The sequence below is a fragment of the Rousettus aegyptiacus genome, unplaced genomic scaffold (genome assembly GCF_014176215.1).
Source record: "Rousettus aegyptiacus isolate mRouAeg1 unplaced genomic scaffold, mRouAeg1.p scaffold_m13_p_9, whole genome shotgun sequence".
NCBI lineage: Eukaryota > Metazoa > Chordata > Mammalia > Chiroptera > Pteropodidae > Rousettus > Rousettus aegyptiacus.
In genome coordinates this window covers 63,144,197-63,165,697 of record NW_023416312.1, presented here as the reverse complement: position 1 = coordinate 63,165,697, position 21,501 = coordinate 63,144,197, and the positions used below count along the sequence as shown (strand labels likewise).

General features: G+C 33.6%; 1 protein-coding gene across 2 annotated transcripts in view; it reads right to left on the bottom strand.

Annotated features, from left to right (window-relative positions):
- Window positions 1–591: 591 nt before the first annotated feature.
- The window catches only part of RNF128 (ring finger protein 128), an 89,635-nt gene continuing 68,725 nt past the window's right edge, over window positions 592–21,501 (bottom strand). The window contains exons 3-7 of one of the 2 annotated variants that reach the window (XM_016148459.2): window positions 16,958–17,029; window positions 11,558–11,640; window positions 10,591–10,687; window positions 9,554–9,722; window positions 592–2,208 (exon numbers count right to left, since the gene is read on the bottom strand). In XM_016148459.2, coding sequence (XP_016003945.1) covers window positions 2,078–2,208; window positions 9,554–9,722; window positions 10,591–10,687; window positions 11,558–11,640; window positions 16,958–17,029 — 552 coding nt within the window. In that variant the 3' untranslated portion in view covers window positions 592–2,077. The remainder of the gene's footprint in view (window positions 2,209–9,553; window positions 9,723–10,590; window positions 10,688–11,557; window positions 11,641–16,957; window positions 17,030–21,501) is intronic. The other variant, XM_016148466.2, reaches the window with a different exon arrangement.

Sequence of the window (21,501 nt, the reverse complement as noted above, 5' to 3'; positions counted from 1 at the left end):
TTTTTTGGGTGATAAAATGTTCTAAAACTGGATTGTAGTGAAGTTGCACAACATTTGCTAAACATCACAGAACTGTACATTTACTTTTTAAAAAATTATTGGGGTGATATTGGTTAATAAAATCATGACCAAAAAAAACTGTACATTTGCAATGGGTAGATTTTGGGTATGTAAATTATACTTCAATAGTGTTAAAATTCAAAAATTATAAAGTCCCCCCCCCAAAAGAACCCCCATAAAAGTTGAAATAAGTAACCCTCTAAGAATATAGGTCAAGTTTACTGTATGGCATCATACACACATATACCTGGCACATTGCCACATAAGACATATGTGTACCTCGGTTTGATAATCATAGTTCTGAGGTGTTCCAAGTATCCGTTTACTCTTAACATGTTTGACAAAAGAAAAAGATGCACTTAACTTATTAACAGCTTCTCAATAATCATACTGCCAAAGAGAAGGCAGAAAGAAAAGAAAACTTTAATAAAATGACCTTAAGTCTTGAGTAGTATAAAGATAGACTGGCATCAAGGTCTTTTTCTAACCTTATATTATCAGTGGTCAACCTTATTATTTACCTTGCTGAACTTTTAAAATAATTCATGGTAGATGTAGTTATATTACAATGGTAACAGTTTCTATGTAATGAAATATGTAAATGTACACCATACTAAAGTTTTAGTTTTTATTGATCAGATATATCAATTACCATTTATAGCCAACCGTTTTTTCCTCCCAAATCTAAGCATATATGAAAAGTTAGTATATGATTACTAAACATCAGACACAAACTTTTATTGGAATATTTTATTTACATTTTATACTTAAAGAGAATCAATACAAATCAGGGCATATTTACAGCATTTCAAATCAGTATACAAGAATGTAATGGTTTCATCCAGTCTACATTTAGCAAACAAAAATACATGTCTCTTCTGCTTTGGCCTAACTTCTGCTAGAATTTGCACTGGAAACAAAAGTCAAACCAAAAGTGAGCCACATAGAATACAAATAAAGTGCATTTTTAAATAGCTCTATTTAACTTTGGTGAATGAAGCTTCAAACTTTATATTAAGGCACCTGGAATTCTCTCCCTCCCTATTCTTTTTCAAACACATAAAAGAATGCATTCACAAAATTTATAGCTACATGGACAGAATTTTAGTTTACCTAATGTCATTTTAGCCCATTTAGGTAAAATGTAAACTCAATTTTCAAAGTCAACATTATTTAGAAAATATTTTCTACAGAATAATTTCTGTAAACTAATTCATACACAAAAATCAATTACCAATTTTTGTATAACTTATCATTTTCAAGTAGTATGATAATTTATATACTCTGCTTTTGAAAATCTCATAAAGTTTGAGAAATAGTTATAAAGTTTTTTTGTAAGGAAACTTTTTGTGTGTAATCTTGTGTCAAATTGGTGTCACTAATATATCAATTAATCCAGTCCAGTCCATATTCTCTGACAAACTATGCTTGACACTTACATGAAGTACATTTAGCCTAATTTTAAAACAAGAAGTAATTAAAATGAGTATTTTGCTTTAATCTTATTTTATCAACTTAATGTAGCTTAAATAGACATTTCATGGAGTAGTAACCTAAGTTTGCATTGCTTTTTACAATACAATTCCAGATCAATATAAGCACCTGGAGAAAAACCCTGACACATATAGCCCAAGCTAAAGTAGTAGTATTTTTAATTAAGATATTATCATAAAATAGTGATTACGGCTACTTCACATTTTAAAAGCAGTATGTTTTTATAAGAAAATTGTTATAAATGAAAAACATGACTACTTGAAGACAGTTTTAAATGTTTAAAAATCTTGCTATCACTATTAAGGGGAAACTTGCCTATGAAAAACATTGTAATGAGTTCGTGGAAAAAAGTTAATAGGTTAAATATTTTAAGCCATTTAACTATAGCATAATATTAGTCATCTCAGAAGCACTTTATCATTCTAACTTTATTAAGCTCATCCAGTTCATTAATAGTAAACTAGGCCCTGATTGGTAGTCTGTTATTACTAAATGTTCAAGTTTTCTATTAACATAGATTTTATTATTTAATTTCTCGAACAGTAGTCTCTTGATTAGGAGTTTCATCTTCTTCAAAGGTTGGGTTGTCAACATGAGGAACAACATCCACTGCTACGGAACTTGCTTCATGGTTTACCAGCTGCAGATTTTCATCTTTAGAAAGAAATAGCAATTTTAGGGTGATTTTATCCTTCTCTTCTTTCAGATAATATTTGACACTCATGTCTAAGGAGCATTTCTTGTTTAATTCCATCATACTCTAATTATTACATTCATTCCCTGATCCTTGAATAATTATATGGTTTATGCTATGTCTTACATAAAGCACATATTGCATTATATTGATTTACAATTAGTTTTCTTCACTAACATGTGTACTTAATTCTACCTAGATTACAGTCTCCTTAAAACCAAAGTTATGTCTCTCCTTCTCTATCCTCAATACAAATTCTTAAACCTAGCTTTGTATTTCAATCAATTAAAAAATTATTTATGCTTTTTCAAATGCATAGACAGACAAAACAAACAAACAAACAAACAAACATAAAACAACCAGGAATTTGGGGAGAGTGCCTACAATGGAATAAAAATGGTAACAAATGAACATAATTATATTATAGATGACATATATATAACCATCCTTAAGAGAGTGGCAAAGAAAAGAACTAACTTAAGTAACTTTGGAAAACAATATTTTGGCTATATCCCATAAGGCTAAGAAAAAAAGAACTGTACACTAGTTACTGAAATTGTTTTTCACAGGGCTGTGAGTTAGCAATGTTTAAATTATTTTATGTATGTTTTAGGATTGAACAAATAAGTAAATATATTGTAGAAAATGAGAGCCAGGTTTTTCACTGTAAGAGAAAGAAATTACAAATAAAGAAAGGGGAAGGCTAGAATAAACTCTGTGGTATTAGATTGGAATTGGATGTATCAGTACAAACTCACTGTTTTTCAGATGATAAATAGACAGACAGACAGACAGACACCTCAATAGCAATGAGCACACCTAGTGCCCAGATCTTAGATTTGAAATACTGTTCTACAATAAAAGCTCCTTTGAAGAAATGTTTGATTCTAGGGCTAGGGCAAGGAGAGTACAAGATTAACCTATATTCTAGCCTAAGGATAAGCAACTACAGCCTGCAAGCAAAACCCATAGCCAAGGGTGCCTTCTATATTTTTAAAAAGTTGTAAGACAAACAAACAAATGAAATGCAATAGAGACTTATGACCTTCAGAGCCTAAACTATTTACTATCCAGCCCTTTACAGAAAATGTTTGCCAATCCCTGGCCTAGAACATCTTGTGGTGCCAGAAAGTAAGGAAGGGTTCAAAAAAAAAAAAAAAGAAAAAAGAAAAAAGAAAGAAAAAAACGATGGGACCTATTGAAAGAAAATGGAAACTGACTTGAGAGAATTCTCAATAATCAAAACTAGGACAATCTAAGCAATTACTAAATCATGAGAGTTATATTATAGAATAAAATAATGATCTATAAGTCCATATTATCATAAATAAATAATTGAATAAATAAATGGGGAAAAAGGATAGTTCTTCCTTAAAATAAAAGCTTAGTTAATATAGAAAGAAGGATGGGAATAAAAAAATAATCATTGGCACACACTTCATAATAATTATTGCAACAAAGAAGCACCAATAATTGCTAAAATTGGTGGTAAAGGTATGATGAGAACCAGGATATTAGCATAGTCTCTTAGTGTCTCTCTATAAGGTATTAATAATTATAACAGTAAAAGTAGTAACTTTAAAAGGAGAATCTTAGCAGATACCATCTTAACCAAATGAGCAAAGCTAAAATCATCAATAATAAGACATGGACATCATGTGTCTCATTGCATGATATGAGGTAGAGAAGGGCACATCATTTCCATAGTATTTTTTTTGCCTAAAATAGAAAAGGACAATGAATTTAATTATTGGGAAACAGCAGACAAGCCAAATAGAAGGGCATTCTACAAAATAACTGACCAGTAGTCTTCAAAAGTGTCAAGGTCATGAAAGACAAAGACTAAAGAATAGTCAAAGATTGGAAACTAAGAAGATATTACAATTAAATACATTGTGGACCTCTCAACAAATTGGGTACAGAAGGAACACAACCAAACATAATAAGGGCCACATATGACTTATCCACAGCTAATATCTTGCTCAGTGATGAAAAGCTGCAAGCGTTTCCTCTAAAATCTAAAACAAGGCAAGGGTACTCACTCTCACCATTCCTATGCAACATACTATTAGAAGTCATAGCCAGAGGAATTAGTCAAGAAAAACAAATAAAAGCCCTCAAAATCAAAAAAAAAAGAAGTAAAAGTGTCTCTGTATTCAGATGACATGACCTTGTATAGAGAAAATGCTAAAGACTCCACCAAAAGACTATTAGAACTAATAAATGAATTCAGTTAAGTTGCAGGATACAAAATCAGCATACAAAAATCAGTTTCATTTCTATACACTAACAATGAAATACCTAAAAGAGATATAAAATTCCATTTACAATAGTATCAAAAATAACAAAATACTTATAATTTTAAAAGTAGATGACAAACCTGTACAATAAAAACTGATGAACATTATTGGAGACACAAATAAATGGAAAGATCCCATGTTCATGGAACGAAACAATTATTATTAAAATGTCCATACTACCCGATGCCGTCTATAGATTTAACACAATCCCTACCAAAATTCCAATGTCATTTTTCAGAAAAGTAGAAAAAAAACACCAATCCTAAAATTCATATGGAACAATAAAAGACCCCAGATAGCCAAAGCAATCTCAAGAAAAAGAATGAGGTGGAAGGTATCATACTTCCTAATTTCAAACTATACTATAAAGCAATAGTAATCAAAATAGTATGGTACTGACATAAAAAGACACATAAATCCATGGAACAGAATCAAGAGATCAGACATAAACCCATGCATATGCAGTGAACTATTTGACAAGGGAACCAAGGACACTCGATGGGGAAAAGATAGTCTTTTCAATAAATGATATTGAGTAAACTGGATATTCACATGCAATAGAATGAAACTGGATCCCTACTTTACAGCACTCACAAAAATGAACTCGAAATGGATTAAGGACTTGAACATAAAAACTGAAACCATTAAATTCCTAGAAGAAAACAGGGAAAAAGCTCATTGACAATGGTCTTGGCAACATTTTGGGGGGAGAGGGATATGACACCAAAAGCACCAGCAACAAAACCAAAAATCAACAAGTGGTACTATATCAAACTAGAAAGCTTCTGCACAGCAAAAGAAACAATCAACAGAATGAAGAGGCAACTTACAGAATGGGAGAAAATATTTGCAAACCATTTATTAGATAAGGGGTTGATATCCAAAAAATATAAGGAACTCATACAACTCAATAGCAACAAAACAAGACAAAATGAAAAAAAAAACACCTAATTTTTAAAAGGGCAGAGGAAATGGATATTTTTCCAAAGAATATGTACAAATGGCTAACAGTTACATGAAAAGATGCTTAACATCACTAATCATCAGAAAAATGAAAACCAAAACCAAAATAAGATATCACCTCACACTTGTTAGAATAGCTATTATCAAAAAGAGGTGAGTGTTGGCAAGGATATAGTATAAAGAAAAACTAAGGGACTGTTGATAGGAATGTAAACTGAGATTGCCACTATGGAAAACAGTATGGAGATTCTTCAAAATATTAAAAAATAGAACTACCATACAATCCAGGAATCCCACTTCTGGGTATATATCTGAAGGAAGTTAAATCACTATTTTGAAGAGCTATCTGTATCTCCATGATCACTGCAGCATTATTCTCAATAGCCAAGACATGGAAACAACCTAAATGTTCACTGACAGAGGAATGGGTAAAGAAAATGTGATTACATATACACAGAGTATTATTCAGTCATGAGAAATAAGAATATCTTGTCATTTGCAACAACATGGATGGACCCTGAAGACACTCTGCTAAGTGAAATAGGTTGGAGAAAGATAAATACAATACAATCTCACTTATGTGTCAAATCTAAAATAAAAGATATAGCCAAACTCATAGAAACAGAGAGTAAGATGTTGGTTGCCAGGGGATAAGAAGTAGGGGAAATGGGGAAATGTTGGTCAAAAGGTACAAACTCCCAGTTATAAGATGAATAAGTGCTGGAGATCTGATGTACAGCATGGAGACTATAGTTAACATTGTATTATATACTTGAAATTTGCTAAGAGAGTGGATATTAAATATTTATAATTATATGAGATGGTTTTATTAACATTAATGTGGTAATAATTTTGCAATATATATATCAAATTATCATGTTGTACACCTTAAACTTACACAATGTTATATGTCAAGTATGTGTATCTCAATAAAGCTGGGGGGAAAAAAGAAAAAGGTGCAGAAAAAGGACATTAGTGGATCGATTGGTGAAATTTGAGTAACATCTGTAGTTTAGTTAATATTTTATCAATTTCCTGTTTTTTTATAATTTATTTATTTTTATGGTGACATTGGTTAAGAAAATCCAATAAGTTTCAGCTGTACACTTTAACAATAGGGCATATATATGTTTATACTGTGTGTTCATCTCCCAAAGTTAGATTTCTCTCTGTCGCCACAATTTCCTGGTTTTGATCATTGTATAGAGTTATATAAGATGTTAATATTTGGAAAAGTTGGGTGACAGGCATTGTTTGTATTATTTTTGAAACTTTTTTCAGTCGGCCTGAATTTTTTTGAAATTAAATAAAATTAATAAAATTTTAAAAACCTGTTCTTGGTCCCTACACCTCACAGATTCTGATTTAACCATTCTGAAGTAGAACCCAGGCATCAGTAATGTTTAAAGTTTTATTGGGTGATTCTAATGTGCAGCCAGAGTTAAGAAATAAGGCCCTTATTCAGTGGTTCTCAAAGTGTGGCCCCTGAACCAGCAGCATCAGTATCTCCTGGGAACTTATTAGAAATGCGGATTCCCAGGTTCCAGCCCAGACAGAAACTGGTGGTAGCCCCACTGTTTTAACAAGCCCCCCCAGGTGACTCGATGTATGATTAAGTTTGAAAAAAACAGTGCTCTAATACAATTTATCAGTGATAGGACACACTGATATGAACTAATCAACTATATTTACAAAGTTATTTAAATCAACTATCGCCATAATAATCAATGTTTAATGGCCAAGATGCCCAAACTAGTAATACATAATCACAGATAAATCTATTCTAGGTGGTCATTCATTCAACGCTGATTTGAATGTCTATTATGTGGCAGGCTGTATTAGTTGCTGGATACACAATAGTGAGTAATAAGATACTACTCTTACCCAAAGAAACTTTTAAAAGTTTTAATACAATTCAGTGCAACAAGTACAATGACAGAAGTTCTAGGGAAGCAGACAGTAGGGCCACACATGCAAGTCAAGAGAGGCTTCACAAAGTGGGTCAAGTTTTAAAGAAAGAATAGGAGTTAGACAGGGCTTCCCTATTTTCTTGGGGGGAAGAAGAGTGGAAGGAATGGGCAGAGAGAAGACAGTGGCTCAAATAATGACCATGGAATTATAAGTTGGAAATTAGAGGGTAGATTAGAGATAAAGGATATTGAATCAATAGGAAAGGGGAGAGGGAAGAATCAAAAATCTCCCTAGTTTCTGGTTTGAGGTACTTGTGCGCATATTAGTACTATTCATCCAGATAAAGAATACAGGAGGAGGAACATAGGTCATCATTTCATTTCCTTCTCAAATTCTCTGCCAAAACTGTTCAACTTACCACTCTTTCCCACAAAGAAGAACAAAAATAGTAGGTTGGAACTTTTTCTTAATAAGCCTAGCAATAAACTGAATTATCTTGTACACTCTCCTTTATCTTCACCGAATTCTATTACCACACAGTTATGGGAACAAAATCTCATCTGGGGCAAACAGACAATAACTCTCTATTATAGGTAGAATAATTCAGAGATGACTTAGATTCTTATGATGACTTTATACCCTACAATATGTCTGAAGATTAGATTACTTGCAATATGAGGGTTGCAGTTGCATTATAGTATTCCTCATGACATCTTAAGAAATGGTATTACATGGCACTGATAAGCCTACAGAGGACAAAGGTTTATGTCATAGGAAGCTGATATTTGACATTTTGCAAGTCATCTTGACATTTAGTTTTTCTTCTACTTGTATGTCAGAATTAGGTTATCTCAAAATGAGGACTGAGAAAAAAATGTTCAAACCATCAAACGCCATGAAAAAGATGAAAATTAAAGAAAGGAAACATAATTTGTTATAGGAGTTTTCTCTTTCTAAGAACAAAAGTAAACAGAATTCGCTAAAATTTCTTCATTGACATAATATTACTAAGCTGTATAACTGATTCACATGAATTCTGAAAATAATATATAGTAGTCCTCCCTTAACTGCAGGGTATACGCTCCAAGACCCCCAGTGGATGCCTGAAATTGCGGATACTACTGAACCCTACATACATTCTGTTTTTTTCCTATACATACATATCCATGATAAAGTTTCATTAATAAATTAGGCATAGTAGAGATTAACAACAACTAAGAATAAGACTTCATAAAAATATACTGTAATAAAAGTCAGGTAAATGTGATCTCTCAAAATATCTACTGTACTGTACTCACCCTTCTTGTAATGATGTGAGATATGATCAGATGAAGTGAGGTGAACTATATAGGCATTGTGACATAGCATTAGGCTACTATAAGGGTTACTTAACATAAGCACTCTGTAATACCATGACAATCATCTGATAACCGAGGTGGCTACTAAGTGACCAATGGGTGGGGAACATGTGCAGCATGAGATTTCATCATGCTACTCAGAACAGCACACAGTTTAAAACTTATGAATTGTTTATTTCTGGAATTTTCCATTTAATATTTTCACATGGTGGCAACTGAAACCACGGAAAGTGAAACCGAGGATAAGGGGGCACTACTATATTCAATTTTAGTTTGCAAGTTTTGTTCATTTCATGGTAAATAATCAACAGATGGCAGCACACACCATTCTTAAAGTTTTGATCTGTGCAAAAGATGGGTTCCTAAGTTGTGTATAAGTCTAGCTTTCGTAAATCAAATTCTATCTTATCATTTCAGAACTCCTTTATCTTAATTTCTGATTGATCTGCAAAATACAATGGCTTCTAAAGTTTAAAGTTACTCCTTAGACTCTGTAAGTTAATAAGCCAGAAATTAAATGCATCAGAGAGAAACTTTCCAATAAATCGTTTCCTTCTGTGAATAATCCCCACTCCTGATGCTTGTCATCTATTTCAGGTGCATTTGAATACATGTATATTAAGTTAAGGTAAGGGTACATCCTGTATTGCATTGCTCTTCATAGAAAAAAATCTGAAATATGTTAATGCGTGAATGGAACAAATGCTAAAAAGCAGAAGCATGATCCACGATGGATCATTTGTGGGACACTTGAACCTCAGCATGGTGCTTACTTGCTGACTGCATGTGTTCCTCCAAAGGTGGTTCATCTGCTCCCTGAACTGAAGCATATCCAGAAGATGCAGTCTCACTGCGATTATCCTCTTCATGAGGTGAGGCACTATTGGATGTTTCATTGGATACAGGGATTTGTATAGACACTGATCCATCTTCAACATTCACCTTTGGAATGCATTTGAACAAATTAAAAGATTCTCAGGGTACATGCTTTTCCTTGACATGGGATTACATAGTTTCTTCATAGGTGACTTATTACAGTAATGCTTTTAACCTTTTAAACCTATAATCACAAAAATCTCTTGTTGGTCCAACCAGAGCAATTAAAGAAACTAGGTCCATGAGTTGGACAAAAGATGTTACAAGCAGACTGTCATTATATCTGACATGTTCATCTGGATGATGCCAGCACTTCATAATATAATGCCTGGTACAAGGTAGGTAATCAAAAAAAATCTCATGCTGTTCCCTAAGGGAATTGAAAACCACTGTCTTCTACATTTCTCCTCAAATCAGGAAGATTTTGTTGAGCTTAACTTTCTGTTGCACGCATTGTGAAAGATAGTTTTTTTCATTTACCAAATATAATTTTTTACTTTTTACTTTTTGATTAGAGTTGACATTCGATATTATTTTATATTAGTTTCAGGTGTAAAATATAGTGGTTGTTTATTATACTTTCTGAAATTATACATGTTATTTAACTACAAATTTGGTTGCTATGCCATAGTAAGAGAGTAATAACCAACCAGGATGGTGTATCAGAAGCCGGTTGGTAGGTTATATGGTCATTACTTCAAATTATGACCCCAAAAAAGTATATTTGAGGAAAGAGAGGAAGCAGGAAAATGGAAGTGGTCCAACATGGCACCTCACTGTCACTATGATGTAAATACGTCCACTTTGTGGTATAAACTGCAAGTCTAACACATTGCATAGCTAAAAAATAAAGTTTTTATTTTCCCAAAGGCCCAGGTACATAAATAACACACTGCTTGAGCTCCTTTCATATAAATAATTTTGCAATATTTACCTCAATTCCTAAAGCTTTGAGAATGTCACATTTGCACATGGGGCAAGTCCTATGTTCTAACAGCCATGGGTCAACACATGTCTTATGGAAAATATGGCTAATGAAGGAAAAAAACACACAATTTAGTTATCAACTGTGAAGTAACAACAACACTTTGCCTAATACACTAACAGGTTACCCTATAATTTCACTTAGTCTTTTAACGGATGCTTTTTTCCTTTTATATATACTATTACAGCATAAATACTAAGAAGGAGACACAGAAGCAAAATTTAGAAATTTCATAATATGGTATTTTTAAATATAAAAGTCTTATTTACTCTACCTTCAAAAGAAATAGTCTCAGTACCAATTACTTGAAAAATGGCTAAGATGCTACCTGACCTAAGACTTTTTTCAGTATTTCAGATCTTAATTATCTCATCATTTCCTAACTGTAAAATGCCAGAGTTACTCATTTGCAATAGCATAGTATAATATAGTATTAAGTAAAACATAGTGCTCGATACATTCCAAGAGTACCACTATTTCATAGCTAAAAGAAAGAATGAATGTTAAGAACAAATTTCAGGAGAAACATAATAAAAAAAGAGAAAAGAATGAAGACTTCCAAATCGGTGAAAATAAGTTGATTTTTTTTCTTAATAAGATTGTTAGAAAAAATTGAAATTAAACAACCCGGTATGTATATAATATATAAATTATATATATGTAAAACTGGGGTGCTGATTAGGTTCTCAGTTTTATATGGAACTAGTTTCCAAATCGTACCACATTATGGAAACTTTATAATTAGCCTCATACCAATTTTAATGATATTAAAAAATAAAGTATCTTCCTCTATTTAAATGCAAATAAAAAATACTTTATTTACATCAATTTAGAAACATTCAAAATAGTTTCCCCATTACAATAATTTTTGTAAATCAGCTATTTTATTGATGATATAAAAGAAAATCAAACTTACTTGCAGGTTAAGATGCGCACCAAATCATTTGGTTTATACAGTTCAATACACACAGCACAACTATCTCCATCTGGGCCAATTTCCTATGAGCAAATAGTTATTGTTACTCTGATGGATAAGAAAAAATACATTAAACTACAGAGCAAGGTCAGAATATGCATGTATTTAAATTACATAAATTCCTATAGAAGGAAGACCATCATATAACTAAATGACCATGTTTCAATAAGCAATTTAAAATTATTTAGACTTAATTGGAACCTGAAAAAAAGTCAAACTTATAAAAACAGAGTAGAAAAGTGGTTGCCAGGTGCTGTGGGTGGAGGAAATAGGAATAAGTTGGTAAAAGGGCATAAACTTTCAGCTATAAGATGAATAAGGTCTAAGGATCTACTGTAAAACATGGTGACTAAAGTTGATAACACTGTATTATGTAAACTGAAATTTAAATTAAATTAGACTTAAAAAAAGGTAAAACAATAAAGTCAACCAAAAGGGGCACAGCACAAAGAGAAACATGGAATATTGATTTAAACTGTTTTTTCTGGTTTTTAAAATGTACAAAATGCCATTTGTATGCTACATTCTATAGCTATATTTTCCCATTTAAAGAAAATTAAGATATAATTCACATACAGTAAAATTCACTCTTTTCAGTATACAGTTTTGCAAGTTTAGACAAACATTCAGTCACTTAATATCCACCACAATCAAGATACAGTTCTATTACTCGCTCTAATAAATTCCTCTGCACCACTTTATAGTTAAGCCCTACTTTCACTACCACTCTCTAGCAACTACTGTTCTTTTCTCAATTCCTACAGTTTTGGCTTTTCCAGAATATCATATAAATGGAACGGTGCATTACCTACCCTTTGAGTCTGGCTTAACATAATGCATTTGAGATTCATTCATGTTGTGAGTTCTCAATCTCCTTTATATTGCTAAACAGAATTCCATGATATAAATGTACCACAGTTGTTTATCCATTCATCAATTGAAGGACATTTGTGTTCTTGCTAGTTTTTCGTAATTATGAATAAAACTGAACAATTGTATACAAGTTTTTATGTGAACATTTGTGTTTTTTTTTCCCCTCTAGGGTAACTATCTAGTAGTGAGATTGCTGGGTCCTTTGGAAAGTGTATGTTTGACTTCATAAAGAACTGCTAACCTGTCTTCCAGACTTGCTGTATATTGTATTCTTACCAGTAAATGCATAAGAATTCCAGGTGTTCCACATCTTGGCCAGCTCTTGATATGTCAGTTGTATCAGCTTTAGGCATTCTAAGGAATGTGCTGTGGTATCTCACTGTGGTTTTTATTTGCATTTCCCCCAATGACTAATGGTGTTGAGCATCATTTTATGTGTTTTGCCATCTATATATATTCTTTGGTGAAATGTCTGTTTTTCCCATTTTTCACTAGGTTACTTTACAACTGTTGAGTTTTAAGGGTTTGTTGAGTTTTAAGGGTTCTCTATGTGTTCTGGATACAGCTCTCTATCAGATATGGGGTTTGAAAATATATTCTCTCAATAAGTCACTTGTCTTTCCATTCTCTTAACAGTGTCTTTCAAAGAGCAAAAATTCTTAATTTTAACAAAGTTAAATGCCTCATTTTTTTCTTTAATGGATATATTTTCTATGTCATATCTAAGTAACTTTTGCCTAACTCAAGTCATGGAGATATTTTTCTCCAAATTTTTCTACTAAAATCTTTATAATTCTAGGTTTTATATTTAGGCTTGTGATGAATTTTAATTTTTGTTTTTTACAAATTGTATAAAGTATGAACTGTGGTTCATTTCTTTTGCATGTAGCTCTCCAATTATTGCACATTAACTGTCAACAATTGGCTATACTTTCTTCACTGAATTGCCTTTATATTTTTTAAAATTTATATTTTTTATTTTTATTTAGTTTCAAGTGTACATTACATTGTTTATACATCTATATAGTTCATAAAACGATCCCCCCATTGCACCCACCCTCCCCTGACCCTCCACCTAGCCAATGTATTAATGCTAACTGCATTTTCTATGCCATGCTCCTCATTCTCGTGACCATCTATCAGCTACTAATTTGTACTTCTTTAGCCCTTTACCCTATTCTTCCAGCCCCTCAAACCAATCCCAAATTGTCCACTATATTTGTGAGTCTGTTTTTGATTAGTTTGTTCTTTTTATTCCTTAGATTCTGCATATAAGTGAAATCATATAGTGTTTATCTTTCTCTGCCTGACTTAAATATCTTCTAGGTCCATCAAAGCAATATCTCTTTCCATCCCCCCCTTCCTTTTCATATGTAGGGATCTTGTTTTCTTATCCTTTCAGCCATACTATCTTTTGGTTGGAGCACTTAATTCTTTTCTATTTAAGGTATTTATTGATAGGAATGTAGTTGCTACCATTCTTTGTTTTTGATACATGTTTTTTTCTTCTTAAAGAAGTCCCTCCAACATTTCCTGCAATACTGGCTTGGTGGTGATAAATTCCTTTATTTTATTTTTGTCTGAGAAGCTCTTTATCTGTCCTTCGACTCTAAATGATAGCTTTGCTGGATAAATATTCTTGCTTGTAGATCCTGGGTCTTCATCCTGTCGAATATTTTTTTGCCAAGCCCTTATGTCCTGCATAGTTTCTTTTGAGAAATCAGCTGCCGGTCTTATGGGTTTTCTCTTATAAATAACTATCTCTTTTTCTCTTGCTGCTTTTAATATTCTTTTTTTTTGTATTTAATCTTTGGCATTTTAATTATGATGTGTCTTGGCGTGGGCCTCTTTGGATCCCTGATTTTTGGAATCCTCTGAGCTTCCTGGGGTTTTATGTCCATTTTCTTCACCAGGTTAGGGAAGTTTTCCATCATTATTTCTTCAAACATTCAACATCTTTTCTTCAGTTACACCAATCAGACAAATATTTGGAGCCTTAATAGCGTCCCATATCCCCCTTAAATTATTTTTATAGTCTTGGCATCTTTTTTCTTGCCATTCTGATTGAGTATCCTGATTAGCTGTCCTGTCCTCTAAATAGGGCATGTGATTCTCTTCTTTATTCACTTTGTTTATTCCATTTAATATACTTCTCATCTCAGATAATGTGTTTTTCATTTCACACTGGTTCCCTTTTATAATTTCTACCTCCATTTTTATGTTTTTTTTTTAATCTCTTTGTTGAAGCTCTCACTGAAGCTCTTACTTCCCAAAAGTTCATTGAACATCTTTATAACCAGTGTTTTGAATTCTGCACCTGTTAGATTACTCGACTCCATTATATCTGGATCTCTGTTCTCTTCCCTCATTTGGTTTCTGCTTCTTTGTCTTTCCATTTTGGCTGCCTTTCCATGTCTGTTTATATTTACTAAGCAAAGCTCCTAAGTCTCCCAGTCTTATTAGTGTGGATTTGTGAAATAGATGTCCAGTGGCACAGTCCTGAGAGGAGTTCGGCTACAGGCCAAACTTAGCCCAAGCCTGTGCCCCTCCAGGGCCACCTATTAAGATTCAGCAAGCACTCCATTGATGCTGTTTTTATAGATGCCTCAAACAGCCACACCAAAAACCAAGGCCAGCTGCCTCCAGTGTGAGTCTAGGCCCTGCTCAGCAAGGAGCACCTGACTCACTGAGGATACACCTGGATGTGGCTTGGGTGGAGCCACAAGTTGAGGGAGGTGGAGTTTCAGGGAATCCTCTGGGCAGAGTGACCTGTTATCCTGTTTGATGATGTCAGGGCTATCGCGGTGCTGTGTCCCTGTGCTGGGAGTGGGGAGGGCTCAACAGGTAACAATGGATACTACTAGTACTTCTGTACCCAGTGAGTCTCACTTGGCCCTCACTCCAACAATGTCTCCTTGTAAGTCCCTGGTGTAGGGCCCCTGCACGCAGCCAAACTGGCACTGGTGATCAGAGAGAGCAGGTACATCACTGCACAAATCTGCCTGTGGAGGTGGCCCCTTTAAGAGCCATCTGCTGCTATCGCTGCCCAGCCTCTGTCTTATTTGGCTGCTTGAGACCAGGCAGGCAGCCCCGCGTCCTCAACCCATCCTCCCTTCTGTCGTTGCAAGGTGCTTTCTTGGATTTCTCCCTAGTTGTATGGCTTATTCATCTAGATCCCAGGCAATTTTTCCTTACTGTTGCTCCTTGTTTCTGTCACAACTTTGATTTGGTTGCCAGAGAGATGAACAGAGCCTCTATCATCTACGCCATTTTTTTCTCTCTCTGCCTTTCTTTTTTTGATAAAATCAATTGACCATATATGTATGGGTCTATTTCTGGACTCTCCTGTTTCATTGATCTAAAGGTCTATCCTTGCTCCAATACCACAATATCTTGACTACTATAGCTTTAAAATAATCCTGCAAGTCAAGTAATGTGAGTCATACAAATTTGTCTTCATCAAAAGTATTTTGGTTATTCTAGTTCTTTTGTTTTTCCTTATAAACTTAGAATCAACTTGTCAATGTTTACAAAAGATCCAACTAGAATTTTTATTTACATTGAATTGAATCTATAGATTAATTAGGAAGGAATTGATATTTTGACAATAGTGAGTCTTCTGATTCATGCACACAGTATACCTCTCCACTTATTTAGGTCTTCTTTTTTTCCTTTGGTGTTTCACAGTTTTCAGCATATAGGTCTTGAATATATGTTGTAAGATTTATACCTAAGTATTTAATGGTTTTGGTGCTTTTATAAATGAGATTTTTTATTTCAATAAGTTCCATGGATGTTTTTGATACATGTTTTACACATGGATGGTAGTTTTCAACTATCCTAAATCTGGACATGGATGTTCAAATAAAGCAATACTGAAGCACTGCATTAATTTCCTGTTGTTGCTGTAATAAATAACCATTACTTAGAGGTTTAAAATAACACAAATTTATCCTCTTATTGTCCTGTAAATCAGAATTCTAAAACTCAAAGTGTCGGCAGTGCTGTGCTCCTTCTCAAGGTTTCGGGAGAGAATCCCTTTCCTTACCTTTTCCAGCTTCTAGATGCTGTCTGTTTTCTTTGGCTCATGGCCCTTTTCTTGTATTATTCCAACCTCTGGCTTCCATTATCACATCTCCCTCTTCCTCCATCTAATAAGGATACTGTGATTATATTTAGGACGTATTTGGATAATTCTGAATAATCTCCCCATCTCGAGATCCTGAATTTAACCACATCTGCAAAGTCCTCTTTGCCACATAAAGCAACATTCTCAGGTTCCAGCGATTTGAACGTAGGTATCTTTGGGGACCATCATTCAGCCTACCTCCAGCATTGAATAGATTTTAAAAAGCCAATGAGATTGATAAAATTACAATGAAAAAACTACTTTGGATCATTCACCTTTAACAATGGCTTGCTAAGCATTGTTCTAAAACAAAAAGCATTTTTAAGTCATAAATGCACCTTGTCTCCTTGTTTCAGTGTGCGTAGCTGAAGCCTTCCAATAGCTTTTTTAGCATCTGCCTTTAATTGTCTCTGTAATAAAAAAGAATAGGTATTAGAAAAACTATTTTTTTAAAAATACAATGAAAAAGGTAGAGAAGATTAATCAATATTTATTAGGTTAAATGAATTTAAAAAGATAAAATCTAATTAACCATAAAAATGTCCTATTTATCTGATATCAGGCAGGATTTTTCAAATTAATGAAACTTTTCACTTATTATGTTTCCCCACCTTCTTAAACAGCATCTTTTGGCTCTAGTGGTAAAGCGACATGTCCCTATTACGAATAGATTCGGATGCTATGAATTTTCAAAGAACTTTTCCTATTTTCAAGCTCAGAGAACCTTAAAGTACACCTTTCCATTTTTTTTTATAATTGTTTCTTGTTTGGTAGAAAGTGTACAAGATTTAGATTCAAATGGATGTCGATTCAAAATCTGACTTTGTCACTTACTAAATTAATAATCCTGGAAAAATCATTTAATTCTTTGAGCTTGTTTACTTATCTATAAAATGAGGATAGCACCAACCCTTATAGTGTTATTTGGTATTAGGGGAAAAAAATTATTGTTTGTAACCATTATTGTCTTATAAGGAGAGTAGATTCTGCAAGTGGTAGGCCTTTTTCTTCCCCCATTGACCATATACATAAAATGAGTCTGGACATGCAAAGGCAAGCCCCAGGCTTGCTTAGAGAATAAAGACTAAAATATTATAATTTTATCAGAAGTGAAGTTGAGGTATAGGGTGAAATCTAAGAGGTGAGGGAAAGATAAGAAAGAGAGTAATCAATGAGAAATCATCCTTCTATGTGAGGTGAACTGGCCAAAGGGGTTAAAAAAACATAGTATGAGATATTAGTACTAATTTAAAATTGTATGATGCTGCAAAATGTCCTCCTGTCCTTTCATTAAAATCTACCATATACTCAAATACATCAAGTGAATATGTAAATTGAAGAGGCTAGGTTTCACACCTGCATGGATAACATGTGGAACAGAGAGATAGCATGTACAATGTAGCAAGATAATAAGCAATCTTCCTATTTTGAACTGTAAAATGAAAAAAAAAACTTGGTAGAAATTCATCAGACCTAGAGGTCACTGTGAAAATGTAAACAGCTTCTTCACCCCACTATATGTAGCTCCATCCCCAGCAGGGAGACCCATACCTGACATCTAGGTTACGTGAAAATTAGAGATAATAAGTATCCAGCATGATGTCTGGCATATAGCAGATATTTGATAAAATGTTTATTAAATGAAAATATAAAGTACTATCCATCAATTAGCCTAACAGGTTCTTGGAATATCTTTAGCAAATATATTTTGGAAGTGAATAATCCATCAATATAGGTATACGAGGAAACTCCTTAATGCCTAAACCTACCTTCTATACAAGATATCATTTTATGAAAAGTATTTGGCTTAATGCCAAGGAGAAAACTAGTTAAACCATTTCGTTGCTGTCACAGGAACAGCAGAAACTTCTCAGGTTGTTACTGATCAGCAAATATAGCTTAATAAAAACAGTTAATAGGAAGGCCTAGTCCTCAGAACAAAAGAGGTGGTAACTGAAGCCCTTTCCCTCCCACTTTGAGACTTGAGTTAACTGACAAGAGGAATTCTATGATGGTACTTTATTTGGGGCACAAATATTTTCCATTTTATTTTGTTATTTGCATTATAAGTAAATAATAGAAGGACAGTGAAAGGAAGTACACTTGGGATCTTTAGAACTGTAAAAATTCTTAGAGTTCACCTAGCCTGATATCTAATTTGACAGATAAGAAAATTGATGCTCAAAATCTCAGAGTTGGTTAGTATCAGTCCTACTGAAGCTCAGAGTTAAATGTTTCTTCCCCTGACATCTTTTCTTGATGTGACTTGGAGCAAAAAGCTAGTACTACTACTTCCTTATTATTTATTTAGTGATTTTATAATTTAAAAATATTTTTTATACTATTACCTCATTTAATCCTCACAATAACTTCCTGAAGAAGATAATATCCCCATTTTAAAGATGAGCAAGTAGAGGCTTGGAAAACTAAAAAAAAAAAAAAAACTTGTCCAAAGGGCATGCAGTCTGTAAATGATCCATCTTTTACTGGAACTCTGCTCTTCATTTTCCAAGATTCTACTACAATACACCCATCCATAATTTAGCTACCTTTTGAAGTTCTTCTGACTCCTGGATTATGTGGTCTGTCAAATGGTAAACATCTAAGATTAATGGAAATTAATTTGAAGGGTGGGGTAGAAGGCAAGTTTTAAATGTAATGTTCAAGTCTATGCTGATGAGAACAGTAGAACTCACATGCAGACCAATGCTAAAAAAAAGTAGGGGTACAAAACCCAAGATACCAGAAAATCCTAAACAGGGGACTTGATTATGAAGGATATCTAAAAGATCTGCATCAGAGTAGAAACCAATGTTTACCAAAGCAGCCTGGAATTAAAAAAAAAAAATCTTTAAAAGGAAATTTGGATATTTCCAGTAACTTATTGAGCTTTTATAAAGAAAAGTCACTTTCTTTATATATGGATGTGAGTCATGTGATTTTGGATAAGAAGCACAAACTATATTTTTAGAACTTGAATTTCGCTTGCAAAACTGCCATTAGTACTCAAAATATTTCATGGTCACACTGATAGCAAGAGTTTCCAAGATACATTCACTCCTCTGAAAACTAAAATGTAAGAACAATATTAAGACCAAGTAGTTTATATTACATACATGTTTATATAATATTTAAGTCAAACTACTGAGTGCTCAAATATGCTTCAACATTTAAAGACAATACGCACCAATGCAAATTGTAATTTATATATTATTCCTTTAAAAAAAAGAACATCAAGAATATATCTACTTTGCTACACAAATTACATTGGGCACTTAGTTAATACCGCTCCACCATATCAGAATTCTCACCTATCCTATTTTGTTCTTGTATTATTCATGTCTTTCTCTCCTAACTAGACTGTGAGTAGCTGGAGGACAGGGCCTTATCATTTTTTAAAAAATTTCCCATAGTGCCTACTAGTTGCTCAAATAGCTTCTGAATTTAGAAGATTAAAACAGATTTTCACGATTTTCTTATCCAAGTCACAGCATTACTCATTAAAAGCCTCTACTCCACTAGATTTGGGAAAAGGTTTAAAGCGGGGATCCCCAATCCCTGGGCCATAGACCAGTACTGGTCCATGGCCTGTTAGAAACTGGACCACACAACAGGAGGTGAGTGGCAGATAAGCAAGTGAAGCTTCATCTATATTTGCAGCCACTCCCCTAGTGCTAGTGTCACTGCTTCAGCTCCACCTTGGATCATCAGGCAATAGATTATTATAGGAGCACCAGTCCCTGATGCCAAAGGGGTTAGGGAACACTGGTTTAGAAAACATGTATTAGGCCCCTACCATTTGTCAGGTTCAACTCTAAACTTTTTTATACGTGTCATCTTGTTTAGTCATTAACAATCTTATGAAATAGGTATTTTAATATCCAAGTTTTATAGACAAGAAAAGGTTCAGAAGCTTGACTAAAGTCCATACAACTGGTTAGTTGCAGAGCTGTGATTCAATTCAAGCCCAGGTTCTATACGGCTTTAAAGAGCATGATCTCTCTGCTATAGCACACTGTTTCCACCTTGAAATAGCTAAGAAGCCTTTTTGAAAGGGCTTCTCTTTCCTTAAAGATAAAGAAATAAGAAAAAAGAAATCTCAAAGTCAGGTTTCATCCAATCTTCAAATCCTTTCTAAATTGGCTATTGAGATCTGGGGAACTCTTTTCAACAAGTATGTTATACCAACAGACTCTCCCCTCCCTTCTCTCCGATCCTAAGAGGTACCTGGTTTAATAATATTTGGCAGTAGAGTTGAAGACTAATTTAAAGAAGCTTGGTTGTTGGCTTTTTAAAACAGAAGCTTAATGTCATTACTCAAAAATGATTGCTCTAGTCACTGAAGAATCACAGCTATATATTTTTGATTTTGAGTGGGACTTTATTTGGGCTGAAAATTATATTCTGCCTAGTTCATTTGTGTATTTATATCCAATTAATTAAAATAAATGTTTCAGTCTGGTGATTTGTCAGCCTAGATTTTGGTCCTAAGGCATTTAGCTTTTAGCTTAACTGAAACCCACATGAATAACATTAGGCATATAGTCAAATCTAATTACTTGATAGGGGGCAGGGTGTGCAAAAGCAAGAAAGGAGGATAGATATAAGAAAACTAGATTTTCCTGCACTTAAGTTACTACTTCTTTATTTATTTCTTACTTTTTTCCAGCACCTGGTGTTCCTAAGTGCTCTCCCTTCCAAGTACTAACCAGGCCTGACCCTTCTTAGCTTCCGAGATCAGATAAAATCAGGCATTTTCAGGGTAGCATGGCCATAGACAAGTTACTAGTTTTTTTAAATAAAAATTTTCATAAAAATTTGGCTCAAAATTTATAAAATAGAATACTTAAAATCAAGAATGATAGTAAGAGGATTCTTTTCC